General features: G+C 47.1%; 1 protein-coding gene across 1 annotated transcript in view; it reads right to left on the bottom strand.

The window, feature by feature from the left end:
* Window positions 1–11,952, bottom strand: part of LOC135375712 (galactosylceramide sulfotransferase-like) — a 34,930-nt gene extending 22,978 nt beyond the window's left edge. The window contains exons 1-3 of the mRNA XM_064608366.1: window positions 11,818–11,952; window positions 9,846–10,068; window positions 2,758–2,964 (exon numbers count right to left, since the gene is read on the bottom strand). Coding sequence (XP_064464436.1) covers window positions 2,758–2,964; window positions 9,846–10,068; window positions 11,818–11,927 — 540 coding nt within the window. The 5' untranslated portion in view covers window positions 11,928–11,952. The remainder of the gene's footprint in view (window positions 1–2,757; window positions 2,965–9,845; window positions 10,069–11,817) is intronic.
* Window positions 11,953–12,941: the final 989 nt, after the last annotated feature.

Genomic DNA, 12,941 nt, shown 5'->3' with positions numbered 1-12,941 from the left:
CACATCGCGCACCTGTTGTAGCAAAAAAAAAAAAAAAAATTGCGAGTGCAGACGGCCAACGCGGAAAAATGGCAAAAGTAGTCGGCCCAGGCTGAAAAATGCGCAACGATAAGCGCACGCGCAGCCCTCCCCCGCCGGTAAGCGCGCGGATAATCCTCCGCCCACGCGCCGCACGCCGCGCGCGGGAAAAAATACGCGAGTGTTGTCGGCGCAGACGCGAAGTCGGCCTAGGTGGCTATGTGGCTGACTGGACCCCCCGACCGTACGACCAGACGATATACTACTGTGCAATGTGTCTAAATATGTTCAGTGATAGTACTATGTTTGTGTACCCGCCCTATATGTACTACTTCTTGTTATCATGTTGTTATGACGGGGATCAGTGACACGCCGCTGGCGTTTGATCCCTTTCATGTGTTGTCACTGTTCTCTGATTTTATTACTCAACCTGCGAAGTTGGCATGTACTGTAAAATAATGTAAAAAATAAACAGTTTCCTTCCTTGTCCTCTTTGTTTTCGATCATTCTGCCTTGCATGCTGCACATTTTTATAAAAAAACAACAACAACCTTACACAATGTTCTTAACACTGTCCCGCTTACTGACACGACACAAAGCTTCCTTGTTCATCCAGTCGTCGTACAGCCGCCCTTAGGTAGGTTTTACAATACCGTATTTCACGGAGCCAAGACGGACCCATTGGAACCTACTGGATTCGATTGCTCTTTAGTTCTATTTTTGAAGCAAATGGACGACGAAAACGGACGTGTGAAAGAACCCTTACACGAACATCCGTGACTGCGCCCGTACATCAAATGCGTGTAAACGGACGTCGAAACCGCCACATTCGTTTACACTCCAATTGCATCCGCCCATCAGCATGTCTTTTCGTCATATACCTGTCACGCACTGAGTTTCTCGGGACGCACGCGTTTGCATAAAAGTTGAGTTCGAGTCTCAGACTCAAACTCAACTTCGGCAGCGCTTTCCGCTCGTGCATGCGAGCGCATGCTCAAAGCACTGCCAAGGCTATTGAGATTGCGTGTGAGGCTCGTCCACAACTTTTATGCAAACGGGCCCGGTCCGTAGAAGAAAAAAAAAAAAAAAATAGACGAATGCGTGAATATCCTCGTAAATTTCAGAGGACCACCGACGTGACCCCCCACCCTTCTTTTTAATTTTGTCTGCGACGTGTTCTGCAACGAATAAAATCAGCTCTTGCAAAAGAACGACGGGTGCACGCAACCGGAATTGGCGGCAGTGGGCCGACACCACGAACCATGACCATCTCGAGTGGATGGGAATCGCCGAGCGAAAACTTCAGAAGTTCATCGTGCATCGCCCGATGAACGAGAGGAGCATTGCAACGTGGCTTATGTCCACACTCCCCAAAGCGATCGCACAGACGTATGGCGACCGTAGCTATAGCAACGGAGTGAAGAAGTGACTCGAACCTGTCCCCCAACTTGCCGCACACCATACTCATCCACCCCGAGCACTAAGTTCCTCCTCCATAGGTCAACAGCACCGACTTGAAGCCTCCGGGTTTCTGGCTCAGCGACCTCTATCTGTGGTTAGTCCTTAGCTGAATTCACGGAACGTCACATCACAAGCCAACAGACGCCACGTACTACCCTGTCCTTACGTCTGTCATCTCAGGTCATGGCCGAAGTCCGTGATATCAGCCTCAAACCCTTATGACTCCCTCAATCCCTTCACTTTTAGCAGGGAGATACCTGTGGCGGCCATGGCTATAGCAACGGATTGAAGAAGAGGCCACTTCTTCCACCTGCACGGGTCTCGCATTAAAGGGGTTGGGACACTTTCACAGACCTGGTTCATTACATCATGAGCGCATTGTACTGCACGCCAGAATACAGAGGAAAAACGAATTGCTCTTCTACATGTCGTACTTAGAGATATATAAACCATTGAACACACCCCGAGAAAAGCGTAGACGTCAGAGAGCTCAGAGCCGCGTCCATTCCCATTGGCAGCGGTAAGCACGTGACTTCTCGTGCGCTGTCTCACTGGCGGCGGTGAGCGCTGTGATGTCAGGGCCGCGTCAGTTTCGGTATTCGAGGTGCCCACTTTCTCCGCTTCTGTTGCCCTCTTCGCTTTGAAACTTGCAATGCAGGTTCACATCGGTGCAAAGAACCATCTTTTACGTTTATACGGAATAACCTGAGATGACCTGTCGAAACCCCTTTAAGAACATTTTATCGCTGTTCGTCAAACGTTGCGGTCGCTCGTTATTTAAACCAAACACTTGCGTAGGCATAGCTGATAAATATATGTTTTTTTTTTCTAAACTAACGCCACACACAATATTACTACATTGGCGAAATAAGCTGACGCAAGATTGTTCGTGGGAGCAGCTGCAGAGTTGGTACGTGTGAACAGGAGACGGCATCGAAATCGGTCGTAGGACGTTGGTTCGCGTTGGCCGGAGTTGGTGAAGAAGATTGGTCCGAGTTAGTGCTCCTCCTAAACAGCGCGTGAGCTAAGAAATAAATCAACACAGACGGGTATGGGGACTCGCGTCACGCGAGGGGATCTTGGAGGCTGCCCGCGCCTCCTTTTTGTAAATTCGATTGCGCAGTGGCTATATATACGTATACACCGCAGTGCGAAAATATTTTGCATGATGGCTTCCGATGGAAAGCTTGACGAACGAAACAGTGTTTTGAGCCATATCAAATATGTCCTCATTGCCCCTCTGAAAGAGAACGACGACAGACCTCTGCTTTTGCTTACCTCCACGAACTTCTCCAACGTAGCGTTGAAATGCTTGTCGAGTTGGTAGTAATGATACATGGAAGCAAACATGTCGGCTGGTTTTCGCATGATAGTGATAAACTTTTGCTGTGCTTCTGGCATAAGATCTCTGAAGGCCGAGTGCTCGTAGCGGAGATGCATTGTCACCAGGTTGGTTGTCATGTTCGCCGCCGAAAACTTCTCCAACTGCAAGTGACATAAAAAGCAATATGAAAAACGCGCATGTCCTGCATTCCAAACACACAGGTGGGCAATATCGCCTGGATTTGTTGACCGTTTGTTCGTTTGTTGATATACTATATACCGCATTTTCCGGTGTATAACGCGCGCGTTTTACAGTAGAAAAGTACTCTGAAGAGGTCCTGCGCGTTATCTAACGGTGCGCGCTATACACGGAAATATTTCCCTTTCATAGTTCCTTTTCAGGTCGGTGACGTAACAATTCTAGCGTCTTCCAGGGTTTGCTGTGGCTTTGTCCCAAATTTCGCAGGGTCAGTTGACAAAACCGGCGAAAAGGGCGCATTGGACTTCATAGAAGATTGAAAGCGTCTGAGATTTTGTGGAACTGGACATACCTACAAAGAAGAATATAAAATGTTGGAAAGGAGAGCGAAGTATACTATATATGCATGCTATATGACACCGACTCTGTTGCATCGGAGTTTAACGGCTTTGACTGAATGTATTTCAAATAAAGCATACGCATAAATGATACACCGCCTTGGTTTATTGTGTATCCTGTTGGCAGTGCAGCTGCGCTTTATGCACCGGTGCGCGTTATACGTCGAACTTTTTACAAATTCGGTCCGTTTTTATGGGTGCGCGTCATACACCGGAAAATACGGTAGCTAAGGCTGACAACGCATATGTCTTCCTGTCGCCGCCCTGGTTATCCCCCAAAAGATGGTCGCCATTAAAACAACATATAGTGCGTGTGGAATATCCTCCTGGCTGGCTCTGATCCATGTCAACGACACCTAGACTGCACAGGGCCTGACTGCTAGTCGATGTCATGAGGAGACCCGCCAACAACACAGCCTTGCCTTTTGTGGCTGGGGCTTCGGAGACGATATACATCTACTCGTAGCCGCAATGCTTTGTTTTCGAAATTGTCTGCTGCGATTGGTTGAAGCGGACGACACCGCAACTGGCTATCTACCATTGAGTTTCGGCGTCCCATTCATCGGTGGAGCAGCCTTTGCATAACACTAGACCGTTCAGGAAAGTTTCGCGGAAGGGCCAACACGAGTTCACAAGAATGATACACTTCATCCGACGTCAGTGCAACGTTCCGTGCACCGTGGAGCGGAGCGCACAAAAAAGGTAGTCGCGGAGAATGGTGCTCGCCCACGATAATTTGTCATTGATCTGGTGCGTATTGATCACGTAAGCCAGTTCTTGCCTCTCCAGCAGATGAGACAATAGCTTCTCCAAACCTGCAGCACGGAGCAGACGTCCGTGACAGCTACATAGCCGAATCAGCTTTTACTTTAGCTGTATTTACACTTTTTTATTCGACAGAGTATTTTGCACGAGGGCATGCGCCTGTTGTGCATTCAGTTTGCACCACGACCATCTCTATAATACACGACCATAACACTCGCCCGTTCGCCTATGGGACTTCCGTCCGCGCCTCGAGGAGCGGAAGTGCCGTATTTACGCCCAGAGCGCTCGCCAGGGGCGCCACTTGCGGTACCCAGAAGAGCGCCTGTTGTAGCTCAGCTGTGTGCAATATGAGTAGTCCTTGTGGTTAATTCTTCGCGCGTACACGTTTGTGTATTGTCGCAGGTTCCCTGTTCATGTAGAGCTAAGAGTTCTGAAACTAAATACTCAGAAATAGGCTGTGCTCTGAAGCGTAGGTGGCATGTAAAACTGTGAAACTCGCGCACTATGTGCCGTACATCGTACACATAAACTTGGCAGCAGCACCTTGTGTGTTGGGCCAGTTATCATGCGTTTATGATTGTGAGACGCAAGCGCGTTCAGACTTTACTTTTCACGTGAGAGGCCAACATACAGGGCAGTTGCAGAGAATGGGTGAATGCGACCGTAAGAAGAAACTGTTCCTGGCAAAGAGATGACTGACACCAGTTACGACGTCCAACAGAATTTGTTGTATAAGCAAGCACTTCAGTTTTAAATCAGCAGTTGCTTGTTTTGTTTTCCTACTTATTGGCCCCTTTTTATTGTACTTTCACACTTTTTTTTCCTTTCTTTTGCGGTTTGCCGTTACAGTGCTCTGCTAACCTTTATTATGCTGTCGGATAAAAGCCACTCTGAGAATTTTTTTTGATCGTGGCTTTTCTGCGACGCTACCTTGTGGTGCCTTTTTTGTGTTCGTTTTGCACTCCTGGGAGATGCAAGGCTGTGTAGACTTCGTGATCACAAAACCTAGGTACCGCGCCACGGTGCCACGTCTGAGAATTTTGCGCTTTGCGCCGATGCTAAAGACTTCCGCCTTGAAATGCCGAGAACACGCAGAGTTCGAGCTAGCATGCAGGCGAAAAACGATTTTAGATGGAGAGTTTTTCATTGTTGTTGCAGACAATGGTCGCGGCTGATAACTTTGTTGTACGAAGCATCTTCATCAAATTTAATGCAAGCCATTGCTCATCGGCACCAGTGAAGGTGCTGTTCTCCTTTGCGAATCTGATTGTACGACCGAACACAAGAATCCTAAGTGATACAGTCAAAAACTTCTCATATTAAAATTACCGTGATAATCTAACAAATAAATGCTATTTTTCCTTGCTGACTTGTTATGATCATCGTTATTTCTGTAATTCCAGACGACATCTTCATCACAGTATTTATGGTACAAGTTACGGCATTTAAATACTGTATATTTTATATTTAAATACTCCTATCGAAAAGTAGTTATGAAGAGTATTTAAACACCCCTTTCAACAAAGTATTTTGTATTTATATTTAAATACTCAAAAAATGCATTTATGTCCACCTCTGGTCGGAGGCCACGGTTCATTATTCGTTTTTTTCAGAGAGAGATGCGTAAAAGGTACTCAGCTATATTAGATAAAACTATTTATGGTACACACTGCCATCCATAAAGTGCACCCTATATTAAATGAAACAATCGCAATTCGCAATGAAGTTACTTGTGTCAAGACGCCACGATATATTTTGAGCCACTTCTCCCGTGTATTATAGAGATGGTCGTGGTTTGCACCCGTCTTTCTTCTTCCCTTTGCACCTTGTCGCGAATAGAAGGCAGCTTATATGTCCACATCACGAAAGAGGGAAAAGGCATGGAGCAGACTTTCTTTTGTCTATTCGCGATTCCAATGAAGTGCAGGTGGCGCCTCAAACTTTCATGATGGCGGACATATGGAGGTCTCCGAGCAAAGAGCGTAGGGAATACGGTGTCGACACAATTATGTTCATCTGTTTTTGTTATTAATACACACGAATTGACATGTTTCATGAAAAATTAATTTTGTCTGCTGGTCATCTCATACTGTGCAGTTCCAGTCAGAGAAGTAGGCAAAAAGTTTCCGTCGTCGGAGTTTGTTAACATACGTCGGGAGTCGAGCGAACAAAGGAACAATTTTAGAATCTAAGAAGGCAAAGCAGGGAGTAGTTGCTAGGAAAAGTGACACAGCATGTGTTTTGGAATGTGGATTAGTAGTCTGCGAGCAGTAACGTTTGAGTTTCTCTTCCGATAGTCCTGTACTATTACATGTGAGTGTTCCAAACAACAACTCCGTTGGAAGTGTCGTGTATCTAGGGATTATATATACTTTTTTCGGAACTTTGAGACACAAGTGGTCATAAGAAATTGTAGTGCCCAAGTTGACCTTCACATGGGTATTTGCAGGACACTTCTTTGTTTGGTGTGGTGATGACAAAGACCTGCTCATACATGACGTTAGCTCTAACCTGACGTTTGCAGAACTCTGAATGTATGTCAAAGGTATACGTGAGCAATACCTATTTTGAAAACCCTGGGCACATACGCGTACACCTGACACCTTGTCTTAACACCATACATGTGCACTATTTAACATGCCATATGCTGTGCGGCGAACATCTGAGCGCTGCAAGAGATGCTCTGGCAAAGTTAAGTGTTCGTTTTCTGCACAGCCCTTTGCATTCACGTACAACTTGGTATGATATTTTTATCTTGGCGAGTCATTCGTTGATACGTGTGCGGAGCTTTCCTTCCCAGAGACCATCCATTGTCAATGCTTGGCTACGCCGCATTCGTACGGTGATATTGTTTGCTTTGCCTAAGGTCTGAAAATGCATACATCTTCACACGACAAAGAAATGCCGGTTCCTCGTTGTAATATTAATATTCAAATAAAATCGTAGTGATCAGGAAACTCGTGGAATGGGCCGACACACAGGACTTCAGTTCCATTCTTGATAGGGAAACTATTAAAAGAAAGCATAAGGTATTTCCAACGGACTGAGAAGAAATTAGAGCCGCAGCGTTCCTCTTTTCGATCTCGGTACATTCTTTGTCGCCGGCATTCTGCACATGAGCAAGAGAAACGTGTACCGCCGTACCGCTGCCTGGTCCGGACGTGCTCTCGAACTTCCACTCGCAGCTTTTCGATATCGCCACCAGGTGTCCACGGCTTGGACGGAATCGTGAATTGGAACGCTTTCTCTAGATCCGTGGTTTATTCCTGGTTCATCAAGGTATACGCGGAACTGTAGGGTGCTCGTGCAGTGGAGTTTCTTTCTCAATATACCATACTGAGTTAACTACCAGGGGTGTTCAAGTCAAACCGGGACCAGAGCCGTATATTAAAAGGGAGTCTGGCCGTTCGGAGGAGTCACAAAAAGAGGCTCGACCTGTCAATCACAGTTTCGCTCCTCTGATTGGGTTGCTTTTTACCAAGGGGGTCGCCATAACACCTTATTGCACCCAAAATGGCGACGAAAACAAACAGTGGTGAAGCGGAGATTTCGCGACAAAAAATTTTCACGGACTACTCTGATTTTACGCTGCAAATGTACATTTTTATATACGTTTCTTGGAAACCAGTTTCAACGTACGCTCATCCATCGGTATCTAACCGAAAATAATACGTTTTGTCGCGGATGTTTGGCCTAGTGAACAGGGCGATCACAGCGAAATCGTAACCAAAACGGCACTGTGCTGTATAATCTTATATTTGATGGATTTCATGGATATAAACAGTCCTGCCTCTTATATTCCAACTATTCATGTAGATTTGTTTGAAAATCATACCGACAACTGAATGTGTCCGAGCAGGTGGTTCTGCCGGCAGCGGTACAACGACAGAAGCAGACGACAATTCCCGACGTGCCTTACGCTCCCTAGGTGGCGCTCATCAAATTTGCGCTAACAATCCACTACTTTTGCAGATTGCGAGAGGTATCCATTTCAATCCCATCCAATCCACTTGCCACCCAAAATGGCGCTGCCCGTGTTGGATAAGGGGGCAAATAGTGAGGATAGGCTGATTGATAGCGCCCCATATTTCAAGACTTCATTGGTCGGAAAGCTGAAAAAGTGGGTGGAGCTTCAGGTATAGGCATGACCCATTAATGGCCAGACTCCCTTTTAATATACGGCTCTGACCGGGACTTTGTCTCGCTGAATGTACAAATGGCTCGCGCTACTTCTTTTTCGTCACCTTCACACGCGACAGGCCTCCGCGTTCACCACATGGTGGTCCAAAGTTTGTGCAAAACAGAAAACAGTGCTGGACACGATGGCCGACAACGAGGTGAGCGCGCACATCGAACAGCGAATTGTCATGAAGTTTCTCGTGAATGAAGGCGTAAAGTCATCTGAAATTCACAGAAGACTTCAGGCTCACTATGGCCACGATACACTTAGCCGCAGCAAAGCGTTTGAGTGGTGCAAACGGTTCAGAGACGGCTGTACATCAGTGGAGAACGATCCCGGCCGCCGGGGCGGCCCAGAGCCCAGTGTCAGAGTTCCTGAGAACATCCAACTTTTGGAACGCCTGATCCTCGAGGACCGACGGATAACATGTCTCGAACTGGCTCGAAAGACAGACTTTTCTGTGGGAACGTTGAACACTATCATTCATGAACACCTCCAGTTTCGGAAAGTTAGTGCCCGTTGGGTCCCGTGTTTAACGGCAGAGAAGACTGGAAATCTCCCAAGAGCTAAGGTACCGTTTCGACACTAAAGGACAGCGGTTCCTTGGTCGGATCATCACGTACGATGAAACATGGGTGCACTATTTCACTCCTGAGTGTAAACGCGCATCAAAACAGTGGAAGCATCCGGGCTCGCCAGCTCCCAAGAAGTTCCGAAGCACCCCGTCTGCGGGTAAGGTCATTGCCACGGTTTTGTGGGACAAGGCTGGCGTTGTTCATGTTGATTTTCTGCCCAGTGGTACCACCATCAATAGTGCATATTCCTGCCAGATTCTCGGGGATGTGCATAAGGCGCTGAACCAAAAGCGGCCGGGCCTAATCACCAAAGGAGTCCTCCTCCTACAGGGCAATGCAACGCCCGCATACCGCGCATCTTACGACACGCACCTTACAGGAACTTGGCTGGGAGCTGCTGCCACATCCCCCTTACAGTCCAGACTTCGCCCCCAGCGATTTCCATCTCTTCGGGTCACTGAAGGCAGCCACTTGGGGGCAGCCACTTCAGCTGCGACAACGAGGTCAAGAATGCGGTCCGACAATGGCTGCTACGCGCCGGTAAGGATCTGCTGGCATCCAAGCCCTAGTGAAATGCTGGGACAAGTGCATTAGTGCAGCTGGAGATTACGTTGAAAAATAGAATTAAATTCTCGCCAGTAAGCTTTTTTACTAATTTTTAAGCCAATTTTACTTTAGCGAAAAATGAAGAGTCCCGGTTTGAATTGAACACCCCTCGTATTCCAAGCTATTGCACAAAATCATGAGGTGCGACAGAGTCATCGTCCAGACCCGTAGAAAGCGCAAGTGTCGGCTTGGCACTAAACGGGACTTTAGCTTTCGGCAACGAAGGGACTCCTACTCACACACTCTCGTACTCACACACACACATATACGTACACACGCACACATCTTATGCAAAGGCCCTAGTGGCATGTGACAATTACCACTTTGGGGGTAAAGTGCCCAGGAAGACCCAGATGGAAGTCCTTGGCATGGCGTGGCATGGCGACGTTGAGCAGGTTCTGGGAAGCGTACCGCATCAAGATGTTGAAGATTGTCGAGCTACCTGCCTTGTGCACCTTGATGAAAATGATGTGTTCTGCTGGTCGGCACCTGGCAGAAGTGTTCAACTGCCAACCCGCGTTTCGATTACGCCCCAATCTCAGCCTATTTATGGAGAAAAAAGAATTTCAACGGTAGCTTCACCTCTTCAAGAGGTAGGGTGCGTAACATATACGCCAAGAGTTTCTATACCTTATTGCTGATGCCCAATAAATGACAAGAATTCGCTGCAGATATCGAATGATGTGGAAATACTATACGCCATTAAATTCCCAGGCGATGTAGTGGGCAGGTAGTGACAACGCCTTGGTGTCCGGAAATGGATTTGCCGGTACGATGTGCAGGATAGCTCAAGATATCCCGAGACCCAACATTTGCATTGCAAATGCGTATCAATATTTTCTTTCTAGAGCGCTTTGCGCTGCGCGCGAGCTTGACTACAGCCGTATCGTCGTCGAGAATTATTTGCAGTTCGTGCGGTAAATGGCACGACATTCGGGTTGTTTTCGTTTCTTGTCTCACCAGTGCGGCGCAGGCGTTAGCAGTATCAAAGTTACACATAGTTGCCCCAGAGCAACATCACCACTGTCCTGAGCGCTGAAGACTACCGGACTGCGGTTTCCGCGCGATGAGACGATGTGTCCCGCTGTCTCACTGCTTTGGGAAAGTCGCAGACGTACCAAACATGCAACAACGCTGTTTGTTAACTTCTGTGTTTCATCGACCTAACGAATGTTGTTCAGCGATGCCTTGTGGAGGTAGCTCTGTTGACACTTTATTACATCTAATAAGTCGTTATGTCAAACAGCGAATCGGATGTAGTTCGTTACCGGGTCCACTGCGTTTCTGTAACCAAAGAAAATAACTAGGTAAACGATATGTTTTGACCTGGAGCAGGAGCAAATTAGGAACGAAATTAAACAGGAATTACCCTCGAATATTGCGTGAAACGTATACGCTGTACAAGTGCGTCTGTATGCATGAGAGGAGGCAGTGAGAGGGAAGAGGGAGGGCGCCGCCGTAGCCAATGGGGCTTTCCGAGTGGAGTAACAGGGAGAGGAGATATGCGCAGAACGCTCGGTTACTTCCAGAGAGTATAAAAATTAAATTTTATCGCCAGTTTCTTGAAGGCGATCCGCAATCTTTACTGAGGACCTTCTGATTTAACCTGAGGCACAGTCTCGACGCCCGCACCGCCTAGTGCGTGCCTAGGGGGGGGGGGGGGGGGCAGATCCCCCAATCTGTCTAAACCAATCTGGACTAACCTCACTAAAGTGAGGTTATTTAGCCCAATTCAACGACCCTACCTTTTGCAAGATGGCAAGTTACGAATCCGTTAGGCTTAGCATTCCCGTGTTTCTCCTGCGCTAGACGTGACTCAGGTGGGGTTGTTGAAGTGCATATAAAAAACATTCTAGACCGCACAACTTTATAATTCTTATATTTTTAGATTCAGTATATGACTATCTTTCACTTGTACGCGATATTTACCTTTCAAACGCTTTCAGTAATTTTTAAAAGGCAGTGGTCCCGGTAACGAACTACTGCTAAGTTTCAGATCAAATCACAACCTAGAAGCTGCATAGCCGGTGCATGGAATATTGGTGGGGTGTGCAAGACCCAGATTACTCCATCTGTTGCTGATCGTTTTCAATTTCTTGAGCGCCAAACAAGCAGACCGTAACTCTCCATCGCCGCGCTACACGGTAACTAACCCCGTGTAAAAGCGAGCGCACAGTGTGAAATCCCGCTTTACGCAAACAGTCTTTCAGGACACTGCTTCCAGTAGCTTTTAAATTACCAAGTGTTCAACTATCCTGTAAGCACGGCAGTAGGCATAATAGGATGGCTCACCAGGACCTGGCAACTCTGTCGTAACAGACGTGACACAGCACGATTAAGGCCAGCATAAGTGTAGCAGTTATGCACTGGAGTAGTCGGAACTTTATCCTACGCGAAACCATTTCGAATAACGAAAGCGCACTTGCATTGATTTCTCCTTCTTCTTCGTCCCGCGGAGAATGGCCATTAGCCCCATGTTCTTCATCTTCTTCTTCTTCTACCAATGAGATAATGACCGTGAGCCACTAAGGGAGATTGGCCAGGACAAAAGGGGCGTGAGATGTTTGTTCACACTGATCTCTATGTATAAAGGCTGGATAGCGGATGGGTGAGGGTATCGCGGGAAAGGGTACGACAATCGGCCGTCATATTGCGGTGCTCAAAAGTGCCATTACAGCCCATTGGAATGCATGTAAGCTGTGACAAGTTTTGCTGTTTGTGAGCGCTTCCCTTGCTTCTTCACTAAAATTTTGCCACGGATCGCTGCAGAAATCCCTCGTGATTGGATTCCTTACGTTTTTTGTGTGAAATCCCGTCACATACATGTTATTTCCTGTCTATTTTGTACTCGTGTGAGGTCGTGTCGTCCCAATTTTGTACTTTGAACTTCGATTATGTGATTTGCTGGTTTTGTGTGGTGTTGTATTTGTTGTGTTACGTTTCCTTTGTCGTCTGTCAGTGTGTGCAGCGTGTTGCTTCCCGTGTTTCTCCCATTTCCTTTCTGCTCGGGAGTGTGGAATGCCAGGGAATATTTGTTTATGTAACCGCCTTAATGCTGGGGTATAAACATTATGCTTTGCACAGGAAGTTTAGATATGACTAGTTATGACACGAAATGCCGAACGGCACTAAAGCACTTCCAAAGGACTAGAATGATATGTGATATAAAGGCTATATGACGGTAAACCCACGGTGAGGTCACCCCGCTCGTGGACTAATAAATCGCATTTATTTGTAAAACCAAGTCACTTACTTGTGAAATGTCGTCCCCAGTGCCTTGCCAGTACGGTCAGCACACCCATAACCACAGCAGGCGGGCATGACACCATAAAAATGCTACGCAAAGGCGCATGCTCACAATGCAGCTGAGTGGCGGACGGCAATGTTTTGAGCTTCCAAGATGGCGGCCGGTGACC

The sequence above is a fragment of the Ornithodoros turicata genome, unplaced genomic scaffold (assembly GCF_037126465.1).
Source record: "Ornithodoros turicata isolate Travis unplaced genomic scaffold, ASM3712646v1 ctg00000917.1, whole genome shotgun sequence".
In the NCBI taxonomy this organism is placed as follows: domain Eukaryota; kingdom Metazoa; phylum Arthropoda; class Arachnida; order Ixodida; family Argasidae; genus Ornithodoros; species Ornithodoros turicata.
This window is presented reverse-complemented; position numbering and strand designations above follow the sequence as displayed.